At 40.6% G+C, this 27,987-nt stretch overlaps 1 protein-coding gene across 1 annotated transcript; it reads right to left on the reverse strand.

Moving 5' to 3' along the window:
* Positions 1-1,128: 1,128 nt before the first annotated feature.
* LOC120836371 (SEC14-like protein 2) lies at positions 1,129-27,950 on the reverse strand. The gene is made up of 11 exons (XM_042290726.1): positions 27,551-27,950; positions 24,880-24,949; positions 22,093-22,136; positions 21,302-21,364; positions 20,284-20,377; positions 19,363-19,457; positions 9,409-9,487; positions 7,729-7,815; positions 6,699-6,805; positions 4,567-4,870; positions 1,129-1,289 (listed from the first exon to the last, which is right to left on the reverse strand). Exons 1-11 carry the CDS (start codon positions 27,602-27,604, stop codon positions 1,183-1,185), a joined length of 1,104 nt encoding a protein of 367 aa, XP_042146660.1. The 5' UTR covers positions 27,605-27,950; the 3' UTR covers positions 1,129-1,182.
* Between the last annotated feature and the right edge of the window lie 37 nt (positions 27,951-27,987).

Here is a 27,987-nt window from a genome sequence, read left to right on the forward strand (position 1 = left end):
GTAGAATTGGAATGAATGTGCTGTAAATAAGTCTGAAAATGGGTCGTGTTACCTTGAGCGATGCCTTCGAAATTGTTCTTGGTTTCAACGTAACGAACTTAGCATTGTACATCGAAAAAAATTGCCAGTTGTATATATGTGTAATTGTTGTTGTTCACATGCCTTTGGTACTGTATAGTGATCCGGTTTAATTTGTAATTTCCTTGAAATGTTCTTCTCTTCTTGGTTCTCTCTATTAACTATGTTCAATGTTTCATTCTTATTTTCCAAATTCAATGGGAGGGGGGAGAATGTTGTGTTCACATAGTTTCGATTTCCACTTCATCTTCTTCGCATTGTTGTAAATATTTCGATGCTATCATCATGCTTCTCTTCTTCATCTTTCTTTGCTTCTATTGGCTCGATCTAATAAAAGAACAGTATATCAGAACGCTCGGACCAGACTGGCTGCTCACTTCGCAGTGTCCCCGTAGCCCGGGACACAACACCACCAAGCTATGCCACGATGTTATCAAGCCGCTCTATACTTCGGGGTTGGGAGTACCGTATGCCTACTACACGCGTTTCCAAAAAAAAAACGATAACAAGATGCCGTTCTGCATTGTCAATGCCTAACGTTCCCGTTAGGAGGCGCGCTTTCACGCGCTCCCGAAACAAAAAGAAACAAAAGCGTTGGGAACAAAATGGTCATATGTTTATTTTGTTCTTAACGCTTTTGTTCGCGCACCCCACGTTGCGTGAACAAAACGCCAGTGCCTGACGACTCCGCCTTGACTCGTCGCAGCTATCGCTTCGACTGGGCCCTGGACTAACACCATACTGATCAATTTTATTTTATCAACCAACTCCAAGTAGGATCATACGAAGAAATGGATTGCATTGCCTTCTTGCTCAAACTTGTTTTTATGCTAAGCCACTGTGTTGAGTAAAAGAATATCTAGCTCTCTAATGGCAGGGTATAGATTGCGAAATTAACCGTTTCTTGAGCTTTACATTGCGAAAAAAGGATGTGGTTTTGAACAAAGTGGCCTAATTCACAGCCTTTGATTTACCAAAACAAAGTCATGGACGCAAGTTAAGTGGTGCGGTTTCTTTCTTGCTTAAGTGTTGTAACACTTGTACCTGAGATTTGGTGCCAGTTTTATATACGTTTATTGTCAATCTAAACTGGCCGCAACAGAATCATCGGAGGGTGGAGCCCAAGATTCCTTCGGAGTTCTTGACTTCTAAGACGTAGAATAGCTGCTTCTTGGTGAACCAGCTGTAGCTGTTGTCGAATGTAAATATATCTGAAAGTAAAATAAAATAGAACTAACGACACTTATGCTAACAAGGAGCTATAGACATTTGATCAAACGGTTTATTTAGACCCAATTAGAATTAATGCGATCGGAGTACGACCGCGACTATTATTTCAACAGCACGAGCTTCATTAATCATATGCATTTGTTATGTACATATTTGTTTTTGTAAAGAGGGTGACAGTTATCCTAATGCCGTCCTGACTGTGCGTCTATGGGACTCGGCGGGCAGATGGGGTGACAGCAGTCATAGTATTTGGCTGTTTACAAAAAATTGTTCATCAACTTTTTATTCAAGGTTAAATGGGACGTTTTGCAATCCTTGGTTTGAAGGCAGTCATTATTAGAGGCTAAACAAAGTTTAAGCGCTTATTTAACGATCGGGTGTTTCATCTTTTCTGAATGAGTTTGAAACTGACAACCTAAAAAGGCCCCCCCCCCTCTCTCTCTCCCCCCCCCCCCCCTCCGCTTCCTACTGCCATAATGATGCATGGGAGAGTACCATGCACGTTCCGGGCGCTTTTTCATTATCTGGGTAGTACGACGCCGACGTAAATGCGGCACCTCAAATTCCCGGGTAGTTTGAGGTGGCATACTCCAGTCAAGAAACCAGCACTTTTACAGTAACAGAACGAAGTTTCACAGTCATCTAGCCCCGTAAATGGCTCCGAGGCAAAGCACCAGCCTACTGATTCTCAGGTCGCAGGTTCAAATCTCGGCCGAGGTGCACGCACTGTGACAGAGGTAGATTAAGCAAAATGCGCCGTGGAACCAATATTTCGGTTGCACGTCAAATGCACCTTAGGCGACCCAAAATAAATATTCTGTCTCCCGCTGGAAGGTGCCAAATGCCCTTCCTTGATTTTTTACGAAAAGACCCCCAAATTCAAACAATGGCGCTATCTTACTAACTTCACGTATATGGATGTATAAAATATAAATGCAGAAGTCTGCTTCATCTTTGCTGTGGGGATATGAAGGGAAAGAGAAGTGCAAGTGGAAAGGAGGGGAACGACGTTTCGACCAAACGGTCTTCATCAGGTATTCTAAGAGGAGAGATGACTGATCAAGATATATATATACACAATGTATATACAAAAGACGGAGGAAACACGTGACAGATGTGACATTATGAAGTCAGAGACAGGGGAGGGTAAGTTATCAATTAAGATGAAAGAGGTCTGTAAGTCAATAATGGGAGGAACACGGGTGTGGGGAAAGTTAAGGCACCCCGCGTGACAACCCAAAAGTCCGCGTTGACCAAAAAAAAGGGAGGCAGCCAGAGAGGGAGAGGAGGAGGCGAAATGGGAATGTCTAGTATCCGAAAGTAAGTTTCTTGTTTAGACCGGAAGGAAATTCCGTCTTTAGGTTAAAAAGTACTCTGATGTCCTCCCTTTTGCGTGAGGTAGGTATGTGGTAGCCTGATTTGATTGCACATACTTTCATGTTGAGTTCGGAATGATTTCTGGAAGAGAAGTGTTTAGATACGTGTGTGGAGAGGTCATGTTTAAGTTGGCTTGCTCCTTCTTGTGTGACAAGCCTGCGGTGTTCTCGGGAGCGTTCGTGGAGTCGTCCGGTCAGTTTCACCGATATAAAAAGGTCGGACAGAGTGTGCAGAAAATTATGTATACCAGATTAGAAGATCTACACGTGCGATTGTCTGGGATTCTATTAGCAAGCAGGGAGGAGGGCCGGAGTGTTTGCAAGTAAGGCATTTCGGGGCGACGCACGGCGTGGTACTGGGGTGCAAAGTTGGAGGTTTTTTGAACCAGATGCTGCGCACTAGTAGGGAGTGTAAGTTGGGTTGTCGACGAGACGTTAGGGCAGGTGGTTTAGAAATAACTTTAGGGTCTACGAGATGGGAAGTGGCATCGATGATTATTCCGTCGAGCCTGGGTATGAAGGGATTAAACGTTAAGATGAGGGGGTTGCGCGGTGGTTTAGATCTTGGTTGGGAAAATAGTGCATCGTGCCTAGAAATGTTAGAGACGGGACTGCTCGCATTGCGCAGAAGGCCGAGTGGGTAACTGCGTTCAACAAAGAAGGTGGTCATCGTCTTAAGCTGATGACGAAAATTAATGCCGTCACTGCAATTATATATACTATGGAGGCGGAAGAATTGTGATAAGGAAATAAAGCTGATTTGGGATCTAGGATGGTTCGAGGAGTAGTGAAGCTAGCTGTGGCTCTCAATGGATTATGGCATGAGACGGGGGTTTTGGGAAGGGCGGTAGTCAATAAAATGTGAAAGAGCGTGTAGTTTTTCGGAGTGAGGAATTGCTGTGTAGAGATTGTTGATCTTTATTTGAAAGAGGCTAGTGTCGGGGGTCGAGGTCAGATAAGACAGGCGTTGGAATGGAGTATTATCATAATTTCAAACAAACCCCCGTGACAGGGTAAAAGACCAAGAACAACAAAACACACAAAGTCTATGCGTGCTCCGCTGTCCTTCGCATTTTTCCCAGTCTCGGGGGTTTGTCTTAAATTATGTTAAACCTTAACCAGCTCGTTTACGCCCAAGCTTTTTGTTGGCAGATGTCTGTAGTGTCTTCAACGTAATTCTGCAGGTTTTGTACAATGGGTTGAAGTACAGAATCGACAAAGGCGGAGATGATGTAAGAGGGGCAATATATCGCAGGGCACAATAGTTCAGCCAGGGGATCCAGCTTTGTAAACTTTGGAAAGGAGATAGAATAAGGCTGCGAGGAAATTACGAACGATTAGGCGATATGCAGCGGAGGGAAGGAAGTTGGTTTTGATTAGGAGCTTTACGGTGGGTGAAATTTTATCCTGGAAGGCGGCGGTTGGAGGTAAGGAGTTCGCAAAATCAGAAACGGAGAGCTGTCCGAGAGCGTCCTCGGAATAGAGATGCCTGCGCCAGGCCACCACGGCACCTCCCTTGTCGGCTCGCTTGATTACGAGGTCAGTGCTTTTTTGAAGGGATTTTAGAGCAGTAACTTCTCGTGGGGTGGCGTTGCGCTATTTCAAGATTAGGTTGTCAGAGGAGTTAACAAAGATTCCACGCATGCTTGCATTAAATTGTCAGTTTCAGGGTGTTTGGCGGGAGTCGGGATCTAGATGCTAGTCTTCGGGTAATGGTTCCAGCATATATAAATAGCGGTGATTTATTTTGGATGGGGCACTACTAATGTAACATTTTCTATCGCAATAAAATCATTAAATTGCGAATGACTTATAAATTAGAAGTTTAAAAAGCTCGAGGACAGACTTTGCTGATTCATCAAAAAAGGAATAGATGTCTCACATGTTCCGGGCTCCGAGATGAGCTGTCCGGATTGCGGAACCTGGTCGCATTTTGCCCTGGAGACCTGCAGAACCTCCTTGGTCTTTGCGATTCCCTTGGGCTTGTGCACCACACCGAAGCCCACGTCGTGACCCTGGGCCACCTGAAACTTCCAACTCAAAGTGGAGCCGGCACCTTCCACGTTCACTGGAATCTCGAGTTTTTGTCCCCGTGCCAAACAACAGAAGATGGCGTCAGGATCCGCCGATACTTTCGGACAGTTCTTCAGGTAGAGCTGAATGGGCACCTCGCCTCCGGGTGTAATCTGTACAAAAATATTTTTATTTGGGATTTTATTATATTATGCTCCTGTCCTTTTAATACCACCCAGATGTTTTTAGAAATATACACGACACTAGTTGTAACATATATTAAATTACTGCGCATTATTTAAATATACATGTTTCTATGTATCGGTGGACCTTAATTATTTACATTTTAAATGCGTGACAATATGATCAATAATTTATAAATTTACGTTTTTCCATATTTCACAAACTCACACTTGCATGTCTAAGGAAAGGGGTTTTGCTGCATTCTGAGATGAAAGCAATAGAAAAAGTGCTTGACAAATTGCATTGCTTATGTGTAAATATTTCAAAATATATTCATATTATTTTCTAATGTGCAGGGTGTTGTACTGAACTGCACATGATTAAAAAAAGCAGCTCAAGTAAGGCAACATTGTCTTCAGAATGCTCTTATTTACGAGGTTCACGTCACAAACAAATATAATTATATATTTTTATGAATTACTTAACTGAAATATTTAGCTCTTATGTGGTTTGCCTTGGCTCTAAAAACTCGAATTTTGAAAGTTTTGTTTATTAGATGTTAAAAACAATGTTCCGCTCCTGTGCTATTCGGTGGCGACTACAGACACTTTGGAACCGGTCATGCTGGGTAAAAATAGCGCGGAGAACTCCACAATCCGCGAGACGTTAGTGCTGCCAACGCGAGACCCAAAGGTATTGGGTGATCCCAGTATGGCTCGCGGTTCCAAACATCCTGCTCCCGCAATGAACATTGTCTTGCCTTTGTGGTAGTACCTTCGTTGTTCTTGCGCGTATTTTGTCCGACATAAAAACACCCCTTACACTTTAAGTTTTTATCCTAATAGATCTAATCAAAATGTGATTGCACTTATTTTTCCCCAGGTTAGTTACCGCTTATTTTTAAGGCAGAATGAAGCTATGACGATCTTGTAATGTTAAAGGTTTGATTGAAGTAAATAATTAATGTATTCTCAATTCAAAATCGAACCTTCACCTCTGCAGTGGTCAATAGCATTTGCGACGGTCCGTCAACCTGCCGCCACCAATAGAAGATGACGATGTTACTCGCTGATACGAGGTCAACGGCACGAGAGAATAAACAAAGCGTTTTCACCTAAACCCGGAGTGGGTCACACCAGCTCTTCCGTCCTTAACAAGGAAAGCGCTACAGCATTCACCAATTGTTTTATGCCTCCCGCATATTACAGTACCCTGATATTTTATTTTCTTGTGGTGCATATCCAGGCACATGCACACGCGCACACATAAGGAGTTGATGAATGCTGCAGAAAATCGGTTTTCCAATCGCGACTATACTTCCTCTTTACATTAAACAAACTTGCACTACTTCTTTAACTGCGCACCTATATGGCACAGGCGAAACTTGCGACTCGATATTAAATTTGAATTAACTTTAGGCACTAATATTACGCAGCGCACAAAACGTCTCCGGAAGAGAAAAGGAAAGTAGAACGAAAGAGTGCTGACTCCCTACTGATTTATTTAGACAGAAGAGAAAAGGAGGAAAAAGAAGCCACGAAAATTGAACCCCACGTGTTCTCCTTTTCTCTTCTGTCTCCTTTTCTCTTCTGTCTAAATAAATCAGTTGGGAGTCAGCGCTCTTTCGTTCTACTGTGCTTTTCTCTTCCGCCGACGTTTTGTGCGCTGTGTAATATTAGCGATGTACCAACTAGCTCTAATTACCACTTTACTATAACTTTAAGCAGCCCATGTTGCCGACACATGCTAATACCACCGTTTCAACTAGGCCTTAGAAAGAGCATGTAACACTATGGCCACCAAATCGTCTTGACATACCACATCGCTGCACTTCTTATCTCCGTTTGGTCCCATAAGGTGTCCTCCCCAGTGCACCGGTAGCTGCGAAGGATTCACGTACTTGAGGAGTACGGGCTGCCAGCCTTCTGCAACGATTCGCGAAATGTCAGAATCAAAGCTTTGCAGACTACGGGGAAAAAACTACCATATAAAAGATTGCAATGTATTTCTGATCAGAGCCAATTGTTCATGCAGTTGCAGACTAAGCCAGGATTGGAAAGTCGGCGGGCAACAGCCGCATTCCAAACGCATAAGCAATATAATTATAAAAGGTAGGGTAACGTTATGAGCTCTGCTGGCCGGCTGAATATCGGATGACCATATAGACTCCAAAAACGTCTGTGGGTTCGCATTCCTGCAGAACACGAAGACATCCATTCACGAAAATAAGTAAAATAAACTTAGCTTATGACGAAGCTCAGAACGCGATTAGAACAAAAAATGTTGTATCCGTAAAGAAAATTAGCACGAAGGTGCACTGGCTCACTGTCCCTGAGTACTATGCATTTCTTACGTCTGATTGTATTTTGATATTCGTGGTTGGCTAGGATCCTTATTTTATTTACAGAGATTGGCTGCCCTTGTGTTCTGCAGAAAAGTACACTTGCATTTTTTTACGTGTAGCGCCAGTAGGTCGCGATTGGAAAACTGATTTTCTGCAGTATTCATCAGAGGCACCCCTCCAAGATCAGTCTCGACGGTGTCTGGCAGTAGCTTCAGTGCTGTCTTGCCATGTGTGTTTTTACAACGTTTTTTAACCTATAACATCGGTTAAAGGAATATTAAATTTCTCGTATATAAAGACACTGCCGCTGCTCACAATATTGTCTACGTCTCAAAGACCATACTGAATTCTTGGTTGTGTTTCAACCTTTCACTTTTTGAATTTTTCGGCTGATATAAAATCGGGTCTTATGGTAATTCTGCTTGAATATGAGCTTGAAAGGCTTGCTGCACTGACGTCCGTGTAATGGCTATTTCTGATTACGCGACAGGAACAAGTGCTTACCACGTGTAAAAATCTCTATCTTCTTTGTTGTTCTCTCCGTGAAAAAGGGCCGGATAAGCCTCCAGAACACGGGAAAGAAGCTAGGAGCTGTTGAAAAATTGCAGTGCAGATTCAGTGTGAACTTGCACATAGTACATGTTATTGAACAATTTGGTTGTGTGTGCGGAAAGTTAGACGTACTAATGCTGTACGCACTCTGATGCTAACTTTAGTAACACTAAAGGCTGTTTCACGTGCTGCGATTCTCGTCTGAAATCGGTGCGATTTCCAGTAAAGGTGCAATTAAAATCACAGTCGCACTATCGCACCGGCTCTGCAACTAGTTTCCACCAACTTGGTATTTTATCGCAGAGTCGGTGCAATCGCTTTCTCATCAACCAACCGGTCGTAAGCCAGCTTTTATCCGCGATAGCTGCGTATTCGAAAATAAATTTAGACACATAAAAGCTTTTGGTTTAGTGCTTAATTATTAGAAACTCCTAGTTACATATTCGTAACTAGGACACATATTCGTAAAACATTTGTGTTTATTAAGACGTTTTTGTTGTATTTTAGGCAAAGTCAAACGCGTCGCGTCCGTGGCCACTGCAACTAACCTTGGGCAGAAGAGCCGGCTGCGCCCACCGTTAGCTGCGCCGACAGAAATCGCGCGGTTGTTGGAGAACGTTGCGATCGCACACTGTGCGTCGGCTCTCGCACCGCTTTTTTTCGCAGTCGCTGCATGTGAAACAAGCTTAACGTGTGACGCTGCGAAAAGTTTTATACATTATGATTTCCTAGTTTTCATAGTGTACGAGACGGGGTTCTCGCTGTGGAAATGCCCTAAAGGGAACGCCAGAATCGTACTTTCATGACCTCAGCAGCAACATAAAAAAGATTAAAACGTTAGCTGCTTAGTCAGCATGAGGTCAGTCTAACATAGTAAACGATTTCTTTTTTGACGATGAGAAATTAATTAAATTCAGTACGACGTATATCCTGGGGTCTTTAACATGCATTGGCCAATGCTATATTGTATGACTGCACGCCAGTACGATTCCTGTTCAGATCGAAAGGCACAGGGGGAGGGCTGTTTAGCATCCATCTCTCTAAATGTTTTCCATCCAGTCCGCATTCAAAATAATTCGCTGTGGATATGAGAAACGGCCCCGTCACAGAACGTTGACCAACTTCTCCTGGACTAAAAACAATTTGCTTCCGATCTTGGGATACATACTACATAGTCACCAATCGGCGACGGAGAAAAGTTTGTTCCCAGATCCATTTTTTGTACATATCTACTCTCTAAGTTATATTGAAGCTACTCTCACGATTGACTTTATTGATTTTTTTTTGTATTCATTCTCGTCCTGCTGATTACCGAAATGAAAAAGCTAGATTATCGATGTTCTCAAGGATTCAAAGGTTGTCTCTTACCGTATCCCAGAGGTCATGCAGAAAACGCAAAAATCAAACTTGACAAATCAAAACACCAGTGCTCACGTACTGGCAAGCTATTTACCGTTGATGAATAGACATCGCTCGAGTAATTCAGGGTAGTAGTTCTCGTAGACAACCACAAGATGTCGCATCAACTCGATCACTGCACAGATACGGTTAGAGTGAATGTATAGAAGACATCATACTGTAAAATATATATATATATATATATATATATATATATATATATATTTGCCCTACCTTGAAAGCAATAGACCTGCTTGAGACTGAAATTCTCGTAGTCGGAAACAACGGTGAAGGTATCCACGGGTTTTCCTAACTAGAAACATAATAATGAGGTTAAGGTTAGGATGTTATTTATGCAATATCAAATTCAACGTTATGTTTAACATGATAATTCTCGTTTCAATTAATGCGTCTTGGGTCATATTTTCGGGAATTTTTATTATAGAGCATTCCTTCCTGAAAAGAAAAACACCGATTCATTGGACATACAGTCGGCGACAGGTTAAAAACCCAATACATGTTCCGCCTCGATAGTGATCATTCCGCCATTGGTAAAACTACCTCGCATGCACAGTCACAGCCCTGCAAAAAGCAACGAGGGCCTGTTAGATGCGTAGCATCTTCTCGGGTTTCAGTTTTGTCACCAACATTCCTGCAAGGGTTAATTATATTAGTTTTAACGGTATATCAGGGCGTAAGAGTATATTAGCCATTTTTGTCAGCAAGCCCCCTGACTGCTTTTTGTCTTCTTAAGTTTTTGTAGTTCTTCTAATTGTTGTATTATGTTTTGTACCTGCTCCTCCCCTCTGTAATGCCCTCGGGCCCTGCGGGTATTGAAATAAATAAATAAATAAATATCAGTAAAGAAGTCTCAAATGAAGTGCTTGCAAGAACTTGTGTCAGTTTCGCGAGTTCCTAGGTACCGTCAATCATTACTCTAATACTAACAGTACGCTTCAAGATATGTTTGTAGCACAGAAAGCGATATTAGCGCAATTGAATAAAAATAGAATGATGATAGGCGTCAACAGACAAACCACAAGTATAGGCCATGAACATAAGCTGGAAAGGAAGGTGCGGTCTAGAGACGTGGGAGAAGCATTTTCTAAAGCGGCTTGCAAAGTACGGAATTATGGTGATAAATCATTTTAAAGATATGATGAAGAATGTGCCGGGGTTGGTTTGCTGTATTTTTTTTTTGCTTCTCGAAATGAGCACTGCCTTATTAGCATACCTCGACAAAACTCACTCATGACTGTACTCACTCACCTCACTCACCTTCACCGACCAGGCCTCAGGTGACTGTGAGTGAGCTCATAAGCCTCGAAAACTCATCAGTTTGAGGTTGAGTGAGGAGCGTGAGTTCAGTGAGTCCATTAGTTTGGTGAGTTCATGAGTTAAGTGAGTTTATGAGTTCAGTGAGTTCATTAGTTCAATGAGTTCACGAGTTCGGTGAGCTCATGAGTTCGGTTAAGGGCGTGAGTTGGTGAGTTTGGCGAGTTCATGGATTCGCTGAGGGGCGTGAGTTTATGAGCTAGGTGAGTGTATGAGTTCGGTGAGGGAGGTCAGTTTGTGAGTTCTATAAGTTCGTGAGTTTGGTGATGGGCATGAGTTTATGAGTTTGGTGAGGGGCGTGCGTTCGTGAGGTCGATGAATTTATCAGTTTGGCGAGGCATAAGGTACCTGAGGGGCCATGGGTTTGATGAGGGTTTTCGGGGTGACGTCGAGGAAGGGCGGGTCATGTGACTTTTCCGTATATTTCCGGGGAAGTTGAATCAACACTCGCTTCGCAACAGTCTTGTAGACGTTACTAAAAAAATAATCGATTACAATTACTATTACTCTTGGCTAAAAAGTATTCGATTATATTACTTGATTACTCGGCAGCAAAAGTAATTCGACATTACTTTAAGAAGTAACCGTAACTTTTCCGATTACTTTATTGTGTGAAAACTGACATCTTTAGTGCTCATAGTAATGAACTGCTTCCAACCTCGAAAGCTTGCTTGTTACAAAAACCACGTAGGGTAAATACGGGATCTTGACGTGTATTTGAACTGGCTTTGTTATATTTTGCATCCGCTTTAAGCATTCTTCGGTTCTGGTTCTCCTATGGGCTGCGAGTAGCTACCGTAAGCAGAATTGCCTTTTTTTTATTTGTGTGTGCGTACTTGAGGGGGCTAGTTTGAACAAAGGACTTACAAAGTTACATTCTGCTCCCTCAAACCTCGCCCTGAAGGGTCTTTGTCATGCCCTGGGGCTTCCCTGAGGCTTCCCAATCCCAGTCCCAGCTCGAAAAAAAAAACGGACATTCTAAAGAAACTATACATACAAAAAGATTGACCTCATTTCCTACAGATTCGCAAAAATCTTTTCTTTTTTTTCTGTCCGGAAAAAGCAAATTTTCTTTTTGTCATTTCAGAAGAAAAAGGTGTGTGCGGCGGAGGGGAGGGGGAGGATCCCGTGGAAAAATAGTAACGGTTAGAAGTAATTTTGATTACTTCAAAAAGTAATCAGATTACTCTTGTGATTACTGCCTAGTGAAAGTAATCAACTGATTACAAAATTACTCACGAAAGTAATCGATTATAAGTAATTTGATAACTTGTAATGCGTACGGTACAAGTCTGCTTCGCAATGGCGCTGTTAGCTCGTTCGTCTGGTCCTCTACGAGTGATGGGAAAATCAGAATTGCCTATTGATTTGTCTGTGCTCTTTGCCTCCGGCTCGCTTCCCACGGCTTCACGTGGTATTTTGCCACTGGTGACTGTCTCGTGACGGGGTGGCGAGAGGGGACAGGCCTCTCCTGCTCGCCTCGGCCGTTCTCGTGTACACTGCGAGGCACCGTTATACGCGCGGCGTTGTGTTCTTTCATGAAAGAGGCAAACGGGCGCTACGCCGGTACGCATGAAAGCAGGTGTTGCGATTTCGAGTGCACTCGTTTCATACACGGTCGCTAATTCTGAATCCAATATTAAAATGATGCCGGATGGGAGCTGTCACGATTCACTGGTATACTTATTTGTTCAAGTCGGAGCCAGGAGTTCTATAAAAAGAGTACGTATCCACGTCTTTGTGCTCGAGTACACCGGAAACGCCCGCCTTGTTCGCCATTGGTTTTAAAGGCTGCTACATTTATTTCCTAGGATATAAAAGTTTATTCGATTGTGTATTGTTATAAAAACATTGCAGACGACAAGTTTCTAAATACATTCAAAGAGATTCAGAAAAATGTTCACTTTCACTTAATATTGGCGATAACAAATCGACGTTCTAGCCTGCTATCCCACTCCACATTAGTCGCTCAAAAGGGGCCCATTGAACATGGTCGGAATACTGGCTGCCCCCGAAAACGTTTCGCGTGCCGGAGAAGGGTCTTCTCACTAGCTCCTTTAGTATTCAGATATTAGTTATGATTCCTATATAATACTATTTATCAACCAATGCACGTCACTGCCTCTTAGGAGTAGGGCTATTTGACTTTTTAGCAACATGATTTATAATCACACGAGTAAATAACGGGACAAAGGGTAAGATCCAAAACTAAGTCATTAAATATATTTTAAGTGCGTGCATGCACTTGCATGCACTGAAGCAGCCTTCTCTGCGCGAAGAAATTGAGTGCCCCATTCTTTATTTATATAGAAAATAAAATCTTGAAGACTTCTGGATAGTTTATTTAAGTTCCGTACCGCGCCCCTCTTCTCCTCAAATATAGCGTGAATAACCGAATTAGGCTATCAATAGTTAAAAGTGAAGCAATTTGACTGTCGAAGTTAAAATGACTTGATCTTAAACGAGTGTATTGATTCGAATTAGTGACGACATTAAAACTTTCCATCCATCAAAGACTAATAAGTGATTATAATAGAAAACCTACTACATGTAGTTTGTAAATATTTGTATTAAAAATATTGACAAGTTTGAACACAAACACATTGTCTGGGCAACCAGCATACCAAAGGGATTTGACAACGATCACGATTTTATGTCAAGATCCATAAAGTATTACATTTTGCGAGTCACAAAGTAGCTAGATTAAAACGTTTCAGTTTTAATTGGCATATGTAGCGTAACACAAAAAGCGAGAAACGCAATAAAAATATAGAATAATATGGTACGCACAAAGGTCTTTGATCACTTCTTCCAGAAAAAAATATTCACCAGGCAGTTATTTCAGGTGAAATAATTTCTCTGAACGACGATAAATATAAGGACAGACCGTTCCGAAATAGTTCTACTCAACAACGAATTCCCGAGAAAACCGTCTTACCATAAAAGAGAAGTTCGCAATATTCTACGCATAAACAAAATACACACCACGGTAGTGCGAATTGGAATTATAATATTAATAATAATAATAATAATTCACGCCTGAATAAACAGCGAGTGAGACGGTCAATTCAGACTTGCACGTAGTTGTAGAGATTGCTTGAGATAAACAGTGGGCACATAAAAGAATACTTCTTTACATGGCTCGCCATGATGCGCCCATGTATCCCAACGAAGCGCGCCTTCCGGGAGCGTTCGGCCGGTCCGCCGAAGGAGTCGAAGCGAAACAAACTGAAAGACAAAAGATTTGTTCTCTCGGCGACGTGAGAGCTAGCCCTGAGCGGTGGAGGACGGCCAGCGCCGCGACTACGGTGAGTGCGATAACTACTTCTTACTGAGTGAGGTCGGTGAGTGTGTGAGTGCATGAGTTCGATGAGGAGCGTGAGTTTGTGAGTTCAGTGGGTTCATGGGTTTGGTGAGTTCATGAATATGGTGAGGGGCGTGAGTTCAAGAGTTTATTGAGTTCATGAGTTTGGTGAGTTCATGAGTTCGGTGAGGGGCGTGAGTTCCGTGAGTTTGGTTAATCATGAGTTCGCTGGAGTTCACGAGTTCGGTGAGGGGCGTGAGTTCGGTAAGTTTGGTGTGCTCATGAGTTCGGTTAGGGGCCTGAGTTCGTGAGTTGGGTGAGTTCATAAGTTTATAAGTTCGTCAGTGAAAGCTTGAAGGAGAGTGCGGCCGCGAGGCTGAGAGTGAGTGAGTTTCTAACTTTTCTTAAATTTTGAGGCAGTTGTGAGTGAGAATTCAACCAAAAATTACTACCCCTGCTTATCGGTGCTAGGCAGGGATCCAGAGCGTGACCGTCGGTTGACCATCCGTGCCACACTGGGACAGCTAAAACGGCAGTGCCGCCGGCGTACCCATGCGAGATTGCGTTATTACCAACTCCGAGCATTCCTTTGTCGCGCACTACACTGCCGAGTTTTGTTAAAATGTATCAAACGTTAAATATATTAATGTGTGCGTGGTTGTGTGTTAGTGTGGTTCTACCTTTGGGTGTTTTAGTACGTGCCTTCTACCGATAGGTTGAGACAACCTAAAACGGGAGCTAGCAAAAGAAGATTGAACGTCTTGATATTACAACCAAATTTAAGTGAAGCAAGCAGACAAGGCAGCTTTTTATGTTGTTTTCGTGCGCTAGAAAATACAAAAGCGAAAACTTCGTCCAGCTTCCCGCCTCCATAAAAGCAGTACTAAAAGCGCCCTCACCCTCACCTACCCTTTTTTCTCAAGTGAACTCCCCCCACATATATAGCTGACCTCATTTCAGGGACGGGGATCAACTTGTTTCCCTTCCCCTCGTCATCGTGTTGAAGACGACTGTGATATCCGAAGATTGTGTTTTTCGTGCAAGATCGTTTGAATTGTGTCATACGCAGCTGCTCGTCGCAAGCTCATGCGTGTTATCGGCGATTGAATCTGCTGTTCTCTCTTTCACAGAACATAAACGCCGCATGGATAACCTTTTCTCGTGGAGTACGTGCATTTTTTTTAATGTACTTTTCTCGCAGCGAAGACGAAGTTAAAACCGCAGAGACACAGGTTGAAATAGAGCAACCATCTCGGGCAGCTACGCGATCACGCTAAAAGCGCAAACGACAGTCTTCTATCAAACCAGCGAAGCGGAGAAGTCGCTCACTTTGGTTTTTGTTAATTAGGATTAAACGATCAAAAAAACGTCGCTTGAGCAAGATGTGTCCGTGGAGGAGAGAGCAGTGAGAGCGTCAAAGGACAGATCTGGCTCGAGCGAGTCATCACATCGGATCCAAAGACGACGCCCGGCTTTAAGCATATTAATTATAAATATCGAGTCAAAGATCATATTTAAAAATCCACCTCAAGTCAGGCAATGTGACCGCAATGATTATTTTACACGTTTCACGGCATTTATTCATCTCTGACGGCGTTGTATTTTCCACGGCCTTGACGAGAACCTTCCAAGCTTCACGCCTGCTAAGCTTCCGGGGTTGTGACAGTCCGGTACACAACAGTGCCTACAGCTTCAACGTTTGGTATTCGGCGACATCCGACAGCAATGTTAAGAGTAAGAGGCAAAACACGCGCCAATCAACACCTTCAGAGTGATGCGTCGTGAACAAGCAGCAAGCAGGCTTCTTGTTCACGGGTAAGGTGCCCAAGGTTTGAATATTTGAAGTTAATTACGAGTAAGGTAAAGTTGATAGGTAAAATGCCTAAGGGTTGAATATCGACGATTGCGATCCGAGTTGGCGTTGCTGAACAGGTGGGTGTTCGATCGTCTTCCTTCTGTGTCGGCTCCTCTCGGCTTATACTCAGCGGCACTGGCATCCTCGAAACTTCCATCGGTTGTTCACAACCCACCAACAGCAAGTGTAATCTCCGGCCTGAAACCTGCTTCTATCAAGGGAAGTGACAGCCACGGTGTTTTTGTGTCTAAGGCTGCACCTGCTTTCTGGCATGAAACGCCTGATATGCCGGAGGAGGACGGTTTCACTATGATAGCGAGAAAGAAGCGAAATCCACCGAAGCTTGGAACGGCCAAGACACTCAAGGTGACGTCTGCTCCTCGTTAAACTGAGGTCTTGTTTCTCTCGAGACTACATCCGAGAACGACAGCGGATGACGTAAGGGATTTTGTTCTGCCCCATCTTCGCGGCAGGTATCTAACCGTCACGCAGCTACAACTGAAATTCAACTCTTATGCGTCTTCTTAACTCGAATTTGACTACTCTTTGTTTGAGAGTTTAAAGCTCCCTGAGATGTGGAGTGAGGGTACTCTTTTTCATAAGTTTTACGGCAAACTTGACATGACTCGTTTATATGTATTTCAGACAGAAAGCTTAGACGATGATGCATCCACGCTCTAAGATTTTTTTTATCAGAATGCTCGTGGCTTAATAAAAAAAGGAGCGGAAGTGATGACGGATATTCTTTCAACTGATATAGACATATTTTGTCTGACTGAAACGTGGCTCCTGTGACAGAATATCCAGTGTTGAATAATTTCCTCCAAATTATGTTGTTCACAAGAGAGATCGCGACTATGTGAACACGGGTCAAAACTTACGAGGTGGGGTTTTGGTAGATGCTGACTGTGCTGTTCAGTTACTTCGAAAATCGGATTTCGAGACCTATGCTGAGTGTGTTTGGGTAGAAAATCCTGCCAGCGATGGTTTCCACTACGTAATAGGAAACATTATTTCCCTCTACTTTTTGATGACGTTGTGCTTATTGGCCATTTTGAGACCCTCTGTAATACTGTTGATTTGTCTAATTACAGGGTACAAATAAATGGGTAATTTAACTTTCCTGGTCTTGATTGGTCAACTAGAACGGTGTCGCATATGAATATTGTTACTTCTATAAAAAGCGGAATGGTTAGTTTCCATTTCATATTTATATGGGTTTACTCAGTGTAACTTCCGAAAACACACTGCTGATATTGTGCTTGATTTATGCTTATTAATTGCACCCATAGGATATATTGTTCCGGCTGTTATGCCTATGGTGTCAGCTGATGCATATCATCCTCCCTTTGTAGTTCTGTTTTGCTGGTCATGTAGGCCCTGTGCTAATTATCCGTTATCTTCGTTGTGTCATAGAAATGGAAATTATTACGGTTTCTACGATAGACTTGCTGAGCATAATTGGTCAGATGTTTTATTGGATCAAAATGCTGATTTAGCCACTACTAACTTGACTATGGTAGTGTCCACCGCAATGAGCAATTTTTTTTTCCGAAACAGCAGGCACATAAATCTAAGTGTCGTAGCTGGTTCTCTAGACAGCTAAAAAGCCTATTTCTTAATAAATCTCACTCTATTCGAAGTATAAGAAAACAGGGCTAACCGCTTGGTACGATAAATTTAGTGTTTATCGCGCTCCGGTGAAAAGGTATATAGAAGGATGAACTATTGCGCTCGTTGAAAGCTTAACTAGAGAACATCGGACGTTTTGACGCTACGTAAAAAAAAAAAAAAAACATGCGCGACAATGCACAAAATTTACGCTTAAGTAAATTAACTGGCTATTTGCCCTCGCCAACTGACGTAGCTAATCCTTTCTCTGATTACTTTAGTTACTGCTATTCTAGTTTGAGAACTGCCGGTGCATCAGACAACATTAACAACACAGACTTTTTATCTGCTTTTACTGTTGACTACGCTGTAAAACTTTTGCTCTTGAGAAGTTCTTGAGGAGATAAAAACTGGAAACCTAAGTTCTCGACAGGAATTAACGGCATACCTAATTTTATTATTAAAGCTTGTTTTGATAAACTTTCTCCCCTTTTGAAACACATATTTAACCTACCTCTCATGAAGGGTACTTTCCCTGATTTGAAGAAATCTTCCATATATGTGCCCATATTCCAGGCTGGTGATCCGTCATTAGTTAGTAACTATCGTTCCATTTCGTTATTTTGTGGTTTCGCGAAGGTTTTTGAAATGGTTATGCATAACAGGATCTGGGATTACCTGTCAAAAAATTAGTCTTTTTCAGCATGGTCTTTAAAGGAAAAGTTCGTTGAAACAAATTTTTGCCCTTTCCTAGATTTGTCTGTGCCAGTAGTCACAAACAGAGGACAAATCGATGCCGTAAATTTTGATATGTCGATGCCTTTGAGCTGGTAGATCATACTTTACCTCTTTGCAAACTTCATGTTTATGGCATGTGCCCAAAGCTTTGCGAATAGTTCAGGAGCTACTTGAGTTTACGCTGTAAAACTGTTCGTGTTGGCAACGCTTTTTCGAAGTGTTGTTTATTTGTTGTTGTTTATTCGTTCGTTCGTAAACGATATAGTATCATGCGTCAAGCACTGGAATGTCTTTCTTTTTGCTGACGACATAAAACTATTTTTGAATGTTAAAGACTATTCTGATTGTACTTTACTGCAAACTGATGTTGGAGAAATTTCCGAGTGATGTAGGAAAAAACGCTTTGTCGTTAAATACAGAAAGAACTAAATTGATTTCTTTCTCAAGAAAACGGGTCGCTTTCTTTCAGCCTTATGTGCTTGAGGGAAATGTGATAGATCATGCATCTCTTGTAAGAGACCTTGGCATCTATATTGATAGTACTCTATCATTTACTTCGCACGTTTCTAAGCTCGTTTATTCGGCGATAAGAAAGTTGGGAATGATCACTCGGTTATCAAGTTATTTCACCTCCCTATTCGCTGTAGTGTGTCTCTTCTGTAGTCTTGTACGCTCAGAACTTGAATCTGCTTCAATTAGTTGGAATTCACTATTTTTTAACACAAGTTGAAAGGATTGCGCGTGTGCAGAAGAAATTTATGCTAATTATTTATGACCGATACATTGGTCAGAAACTGTCTTTTAGCTAAAATTTCTTGCTGTGTTTATTTAGCCTTGAAAGGCTATCAACGGGGAGGGCTGTTTGAGGCACTCATTTTCTTGATAAGGTACTGCATGGTACAGTTAAAACTGAAAGTTTACTTATGAACATAGACTTTTACGTGCCCCCCCCGAGCAAGTCGCCCTTTTGGAACATTTTATTCTACTAGCATTTGTCAATCATCGCCATTATGTCGTATGCAGTCCGCCTTTAATATTGAATGCGATTTTGACGTACACATGTTTCGTGATTTTGTTATTTTCAATTTAGTGTTAGTGTAAGGTTGGTTTTTCTCTGCAAACTTGTATTTCTGTCCTTGAAAATGTATCTAATTTTGTGCACGCTAGTATTTTAAATAATGTTGCTGGGAACACGAACCGAGAGTGCACCACACAAAAGGCGTTACTGTTGTTTGTAGGCCCTAAAAAAAAATTTTAAACAAAAATTTAAAATTGTGTTTTTGCAAGTAAAACACATACGTAGCATGCCTCTGACGGCACGCTTTTATGAACTCGTGTTTCTTACCTTTTCTGTTTGCTTTTTCATCTCCTCCACGTTTAGTTCAATCTGGTATATTACGTGCCTCACCATCACTTCCACGGGCACGCACTGCAACATTCCTGCGTTCGAAAATCAGCATACCTCTTGTTCATTTTGAACGGTTGATTGTTTATTAGTGAATCCTCCCAGAAATTCTCGCGAACATTTGAGAGAATTAATTGACATGAGCTCTTTCTATTTTTGTTACCACTATTGCCACACATAAATTTAATGTTTATTCTGTTTATCTGAAATAATTCGGAAACTACTAGAGTTCGTAAAGATGATTGATAAAACAATTTTCATGAGTTTCTAGAAAGATAATATCAGTTATCATCAGACGAGTGACGTTTGTACCTCTTAAAGTACTGTACCTGTGTTTCGATTCTGTTAACCTCGAAATTCACTTTTTTTCTAATTCCAAGTAGAAAGTTAGGATGACGTCAGACACAAGAGTATTGAAGCCTCAGAGGTATTTTAACGATTCATAATTTAAGAGTATCTTACTTTTAAGTATTGAGCGCGAGGGTGTTTTCCCAGTGTTTCAGTTTTTATCTGGCACTTGATCGCGCCGTTTACACGGCGCGATCAAGTGCCAGATTAAAAACTGAAATACTGAAGTCTGATTTGGCGGATTGCTCAATTATATTAACAACAAACTAGAGCACGGCCTGTCTAACCGTCCCCCAAATCTGCTAACACCACTTTATCGTCTTGCTGCTAGGCTGCGACAGAGCCCTAAACAACTTAGGATTTTTCATTGTTAGTATTTGTGCTCTTTTTTTTCTAGATCCGTTATTGTTGCTTTAATTTTCCAGTAGTGTACCCAGAGCCACATGGTTATCCCGAACACTGCAGCGGTTCTCATTGTTATTTCCTAAATGAAAAAGGCTAAAATCATGCTACCTTTAAAATCTGCATTGCCAGTAGGCAGGATCCAGAGAGGCCGACCTTCGTTGTCGTGGTTGAATATTCCGCCAGGGAAGTAACGCTTCAGCACCTGTGAATGGGGAAAACACGCCGTCGTTTTCCTGTCAACATTAGAACCCTAAAACAAGAGTTGGATTAATTTTATCTCTTGAAGTCGAAGGGATACACAATTTTTCTTTGTTGTTGTTGTTTTTTTACAACCAAACGTTTTTAGAGCAGACAATTAGAAATAAGATAATTTAGCAATGATTATGCCAGAAACCCTTTCAACCTAAGACTTAGACGGAAACCATAAAAACAGATCCGTTCGTTTTCGTATCTAGCATCTACATGGCTACCTTCCCTTCGTACCAAAGATGATTGTATACCCGCTGCTCATTGACTAAAACAAAAAAGTTAGTTCAGTTAGTTTTAAAACAATTTGAAAAGCGTGCGTCGTTTTTTTTTGTTTTTTTTTTCTGAAGCACACAGAACGTTGACACATCGTGGTGATTGTTGTTGTTTCTTCTTTCTTTTTATCTGAATTTGAACTAAACCAATCTTGGCACCTGTAGCAAAATGTTTTTTTATTATCAACCCGCTTATGACGCTTTTCAGGTTTTTCTCAAATTTACTAATTTCAAGTTTTTTTGTTTTGTTTTGTTTTTGACGCTCAGCAAGTTTGTAGTTAGAACATGCATAAAACTACTTTACTAATCAGTTTTTATAACAATAATTAATGACTTCATTATCCGAAATACCGTTGTCTAAAAAAACAGTTTTTTTTTTTACCGTAACTGCTCACTAGTACGGCAGCAATTATTATCTTTTATGCGTGGGTCCTTTTTGCATTCAGTATACCACCAATATATGAGGGCAAAATTTCTAAGACAACAGCATTGGCGATGTGTTGCACCGCATATATTTTTTTTATTTATATCTACCTATCTACAGAGCTTTCTACGCTCGGAAGCGCTTGAAAACCTAAAAAAAGGTATATAATTGTACACCTTACATCTGGACATTGGTACGTCGTTACCAGGGTGTCAATGCCGTTCTCATGTCGCCAAATCAAGTTCTGCAATGAGGACAAAAACGATCGCTGTTACGGTAGTTAATATAAATTAAATCTGAATCGTATTTAGAAAAAGTATATCATGCTTTATTGTTATTTTGCGTGTTTAAAGCGTTCCCGACATTCAGGTTGCAAACGGCTGATTTTAAGTCGGGCCGTTCACGACTATTTAGTCATCTAGTAATGTGTTTGCTTTGTTGTTCAGTTAACTTTTTTTTTCAATACTGTGTTTATATCACATCTCCTATAATGTATCGCTTTTACACCTCTTGTTTCACCGAACATCGGCCAACATTTTTTTCTGCCAAAACATTGCATAACACTGAAAAAAAATAGGTGTCATAATATACACTAACAAGAGGTTAATTTTTCGAGGTACAAAAGCATCCGATGAATAGCTTCGTAAAGATTTGAATAATTAACTCGTTAATAAAACGAAACATTTTTTTATTAGAAACTTGCTGGGTGACATCGGTGATCACTAAGTCAGTCAAACTTGAAACGACTGGAGTTCATGGGATCCGTGGTGTTAAGAAAAAGCTACCGCCAGTGCTGCGGGCGCAAAGCTGACGGAGCCAAGATACGAATAATACATAAATTTCTTTGTGCCGAAAAACGTTTGCAAATTGTGACTCGAAAGCGCACCAAACGCCGAAGTAAACAATTAAACTTCTCTAGCAGGAGTTTGGCCATACAAATGGGGCAAAATAATTGCTATATGATCTACGTACCTCCCTGAGAAGTTTTTCCGCCTTGACGACATCGAACTCTCGAGCTGCGATAAAGAAACCATCACTATATGGGGTCAACAGATAGAAGAGCGAAATTCAGCGCAATTTCTTCGTTTATATAATGGAGCACTTTATTTAAGATAGCGCGGAAATGCTTTCTATAAAAACCAAAGACTTTATTTTCAATTTCTTGACAGCCTCATACTTTTTGTGTACAAAACAATGAAAAGTATAATATTTGCCTAATGATGTAAGTAATCGCAGTGTTATAATATAAGCCTCTGTGCTATGGTAAAAAGCTATGCAAGCTATTGGAGTGCAATCATAACGTCAAAACTGCGAACTCATAATTCACACCTAACTATGAACTCACAGTCCATTACCTTTTGGCGGAGCTCTAAATATTTTCGCAAAAATAACGAACGTGTTGATTGAGGTACGCCACCTTTAAAACCGTAAACTTGCTATAAAGGTAAGAAATTGATAATAAACTCTCATCAGTGCTAATTATTATCGTTTCGTATGCATGAATCGCGTGAACGTGTAAGTTGAGGCAAACGTAACAACTTTTTTTATTAACACAATACTTTGGCGAGGGAAATATGGGGCTGCTTAAGACCAAGCGAGTATTAAAAGTGAAACATTGTTTTTCAAAGTATACACCAACTCGTTGATTATATGCGAGTGCATGGTCACGTAATAGCTGAACATACTGCACATATACAACGCGCTTTGTTACAAGAATCACCTGCCACAATTTGCACGTGAAATGCCCAAAATGCGCCACCACCGCTTAATAAAGCCAAAGAGAGGATTTTGCTTCCAATCCAGACACAAACAATAAAAAAGAAGCCATGAGACCAAAAAATAATGCACGTACAAATGTGTCTTTTTTTATGTGAGCCTACCTTTTTCTGTTTTTTGTGTGTGTTTTTAAGTGAGATGATCATCTAACAGCTACCTTGAAATATTCCTCGTATCTTGATCCTTTTCTTGTAATTTTAAGTGTGGGAGTCAAAATGTTACGTGTCATACTAAAGTTAAGCACGCTACGCTCGCATGATAGGCAAGTATCCTCTTCGCACTTCCTTCTGAGTATTGTTTTAGCAGAAATAATTATCATAAACTAATGCGTTGCGAGGTCTGTGGATAACAAAATTTTACGAAATTAAATTGTAAGATACAATTCCTGGGCCGACTCAAGACAGTGCCAATATAACAGCTCACAAAATACTTTTGTTTGCGTATATTTTGAAAATACATTTTTTTATCAAGATTATCATCCTCCTACATGTCACGAATAGCATTGATCCAGGAACCTTGTCACCGTGATGTAAATCATTAAATTCTTAAGTGCAGCTCAAGAAATAATTATAAAAAACGCATGGCCTTACTGCCAATATTCACTTAAAAGTAAATTACATTGAGAATATCCGCATTATGCTGCATATCTATGGTATAATGAGCCGATAAAATTACAATGACTCGAGGAAAGCTCGATCATCCTCAATGTTCGAAATCCTGAATAAAATCGTTGTAAAATGTTTCGCCGTTCAATTGGTCAGGTACGAAGTAGCTTGCTCTCTCCTCCAACTAAACTTACAAACGTATCAAGCGTGTAACTTTGAAAACTGGCATGTTGATTGAACATGCTCAATATTTGTTTTTGTGCTTATAAGTAGATATAATCTCGTCCAAAATATTGTAATTATTTATTCAAAGGGAAAAAAAGTCACGCATTCAGAATAAAAATCACTAGCTTGAAAATAACAAATATAAAACAAAATTATTTAACTCACTCATTAGATGCAGGAAACAATCTATTTTAGAATAATATACGTTTAAGTTTTTAATCTTTGGCTTGTCTACTCAGCTACAAAAAAACAACTTTTGATTTTATTTCGTAAATAGAACTTTGATTTAAGCTTGAATGACGGATGCTTGAAAGAACACATACCGGAGGTATTTATTAAATCTCCCGATATTAGTTACAAATGTTCTGCGGGTCGGTATCAGACATCCTGCGCACAAAGTTCTCGGTGATGAAGGGGAAAAAATACAATTTTCTATGTGTGACTTTATTTTAAAAAAAAACTATTTTGCCTGCATGTTATATATGTTCGTGTCTCTTTCATTTTTATGGCAATTGCAACAGAATCAAGCAGCAAATGGTATATTTAGAGCGTTATAGTGAAACTATCTTTGATCCTTAGCTGATGATCCTTCGATCCTGCCTATCATTACATCTATTTTAAAAATGATATATAACTGACGAAAACATTTATTCCCAACGAATGTCATGAACGAACCGATCTGCCATGAAAGGTAAATTTGGGTGATATCTCAACCTCGCTGGCCATTGTTTTTACGTTTCAGTTCTCGAAACCCGTAAGATATATCCACAGCGTATTCCCCGCTTATGAATTAACTGTCGACGTCCTAGAATAAAGCATAAGTTTCCTTAACTTTTTTTTATATTGCATCATCTTCAAAGTGCATTAATTTATATTGCAACATTATATCGCATCATTGAACATAAATGATATACCTAAAGTTGTATCAGGTAGACTTTGATCTCATGTTTTGTTAGTGTTCTTTTTTCTATTCGTATGCTCGTGTTGTTGAAATGAATAAAAACATATTTGTCCGTATCCCCCATTGCTAATGATGAAAATGAACTATCTCTAAATAATGTTTAAAATAAATCCGCATTTATGTGGTTCAGTTTAAAAATGTATAAATACATTAGTTTAAGTGCCAGCTTGAGTAGGTTGCGTCAGACCATACCCCTGAGCCATCGAAGAAGGAATGCATCCGTGAAGTCATCCTTCCAGATGTCGCAAAGGGGGGACTTGAGCTGTAGCAAAAATGAGAAAGAAATCCCAAGTTTTTAAAGGTTATGACTGAAAATATGATTCCTGCAAATAACGTGTGCAGTGTACAATTTGAGAAAATTTTATATATTTAGCTGCGGACCTGACCGTTCGTAAATATTATAGTACATGAAGGCGTTTTAGTGCAATAGAACTTTCAAAAAAAATATTATTTAATCTAAGAAGTCTATTTGTTTTTACTAAAGCGTTATGTTTTACATGACGAGAAGGAAAGTGCGTGACAAACCTTTCATTTCGGAATAAAATAGCAAACCATGTTGTATGAAGTCATTCGGAATGTATAGGCGGAATTTGATCGTTTACGTTTTCTACCTTTACGGTAATTCGACAAAACTACTTTGAATAATCGCCATTAAGAACTGTACGTATTTTTAAACCTGGTGAAAGTTTATCCATCTAACTTTGGACTCTAGATTTGATGAAAACTTTTATGCTATTTTTCATCTTATCTAGGTTGGTGCACGTTATTTCCTTCAAAATATAGTCCTGGTAAAATTAAGCCAGTTGGGTTAAGGTAGGGAAAGTATCGTAGGTGTGCTATAGTCACTGCCAAATTGAGAATGGCAGGGCGTGTGTCTTCTTAACACCCCGCCTCCAGCACAAGCTCCATGCCATCTGTCGCGATTTGGCTGCGCGCATGCACTCCAGATGCACGAGATTCCGAAGCGCTATCGAAGTTGGGAAGCTCCCGCCGGAGGCAGGACAACTGAAGCCTTCCTGTCGTTCTCACCTTGTCAGTGAATAAAACGTTTAATACCGTAAATTCTCAGGTTCTGCACTTCTATTTCTGGGACATGGTGACTCGGAGGTTTGGGCAGCCGGAGTATCGTAATTTATCAATTGACCAATGCCACCAATTCCAATGTCACGTTTGATTCGTTTTTTTTTTTCTTTTTTGTTTTACGGCTTTGCATTTGTGTAGCTGCACACAGTACAATTCTGCAGTAATAATTCTCCCAGAGTGTACTAAATATAAATGAATTGAGATGGTAGACCACCGGAGAGTGATTGTACTTTCCTTCACTGACACTTTTGAAGTTGCTAACCTTTTTGCACACCTGTACGATAAGGACTACTGCGCCGAAGCTTTCCAGCACAGAATTTTTATTTTAGGTCTAACGTCCAAATTCGGTCGAGAAAAAAGTCACCAGAGATCCATCTTCGTTTAGCAGTTGAAACTAGTTGACTCTTCATATCCCGTGCCTTACCCATTTATCGAGATATTTCACCTTGCCTATTCGAAGATTGTCTGACTTGAAACGCCGATCTTGGAGGCTAGATCTGCATCATTTTGCAGATGGTCTTCACCTACATTTTTTTTCATGGTGACCCTGTTCAATCAGGGAAGGTTATCTATACTCTAGGTCATTCTTCGTTCTCCAACCCAGAATTTATAAATTCATCGTCGTATTTTCCGTTTAGATGCCGTACCATCCCACCAGCCTTGTACCCATTTAATGCTGCTTGAACGGAGACACGTCCAAGGTTTTACTCATTAAGAAAAGCCTTCTTAAAACCGGTTTCGTTTATGCTCCCAGAGGAGAGCTCGGATAAATAAAAATTTTCTAGCAAGCTCCAACAAAAATATATCATTAAAATTATATTGTATGTAACGAACAATAATAAAAATAGTTTAGAATTACGTAAATGTAGCGGGAGGTACTTTTGTAGGCGAGGTTTGGTTTCCACCTAAGCTCTCCCTACAATGTTATAAATGGTGTTCCTCTGAACAAACACATTATGAGTTAGAATGGCTGACTCAAAGTTATATTATTACCAGTCTGTAGGCTCGAATTATACGTTAATTTAGAAAATATTTTTAAGAAGCTAAATGATTCCTTATGCCTTCTTTCCACTATTACTTAAGACAATACATCAAATGAAACTTCATGAAAGCGTCATGATAGTCTCCAATGTTGACACATTTTCACCGGCTGATATAACTAACTTTATAGATATAAGCAATGCAGGGAGTATTGTTTGCTTCAGTAATGGAAGATGAAATTGAAGGTATTATAATTTGAACCATCAAAAATTGCAAAGCCATACATTTTCCTCGTCACAAGGACTTTAATGCATGAACACACAGAAAAGTCTAGGTTCGGCAGGCTGTTATTATACTATAATCTTGGCATTTGATTTATTAACAAGTTGTATACCATACAAAGCCATATTTTTATTGGAATATGGCAATTCGCTGATAATCAAAACTCCACGGGGAGCCCCCAACTGTAATGCAACTTCGTCGTCAACAGCCAGAGACTCCAGTTTGTATTTCACGCAATGGAATCTCAAGATAGAAACTCAAATACTGGGTTTTTTTACGACGTTTTTTTTGTGTTTTATGTTTTTTTACAGTCGCAAGCTTGCTGCACAGTGAGGTCGTTAAATGTGCGAGCTTCCGAAGATTCCCTTGGCTTACTTTCTTTTATGACAACTGGCGTTTTATAGTCCAGACTACCGACATTTCGCCAACAGTTACGCCACCTAAAACTGATAAACGTTTAGATGAACTACACTGAAGGTGTTGGGCTGAAAGTCATTTTAGAAATAAAGCCACTTGCCTCCTTTAAAGCCTGCTCCTGCTTCTCATTCAAGTCGCCGAGGTATCCACTCATAGCAGCGTTTCACAACGTCAGTGCACGCTGGATACGCTCAGCGTGTGCACTCCGGCATCGTCAAAGAGGAAATGTTTAGCGCACGTGTTTATAACGCGACGGCGAAAGAACAGTAGTCAGTGAGCTTCAAGGTGAAATAAAATAAGAAAATAAAACTTGGGGAGAACAAACCAATCAGAAGACAGACGCTACCCAACACCGGTTGTCGATGTCCTCGAAGGATAGAGAAGGAAAGTTGTCTGTAGAGTCAGCGGTGCGGCACCGCCGCGACTGTCATGGCATAGGTAATCATAATTTCTACATAAGAAAAAACACTTAAAGAACTAACATTTTGCCACTCAGCCCACACTGCAAAACAAAGAAAACTTTATTGAAACGACTGT

The sequence above is a fragment of the Ixodes scapularis genome, unplaced genomic scaffold, assembly GCF_016920785.2.
Source record: "Ixodes scapularis isolate PalLabHiFi unplaced genomic scaffold, ASM1692078v2 PGA_scaffold1__304_contigs__length_218370807, whole genome shotgun sequence".
Lineage (NCBI taxonomy): Eukaryota > Metazoa > Arthropoda > Arachnida > Ixodida > Ixodidae > Ixodes > Ixodes scapularis.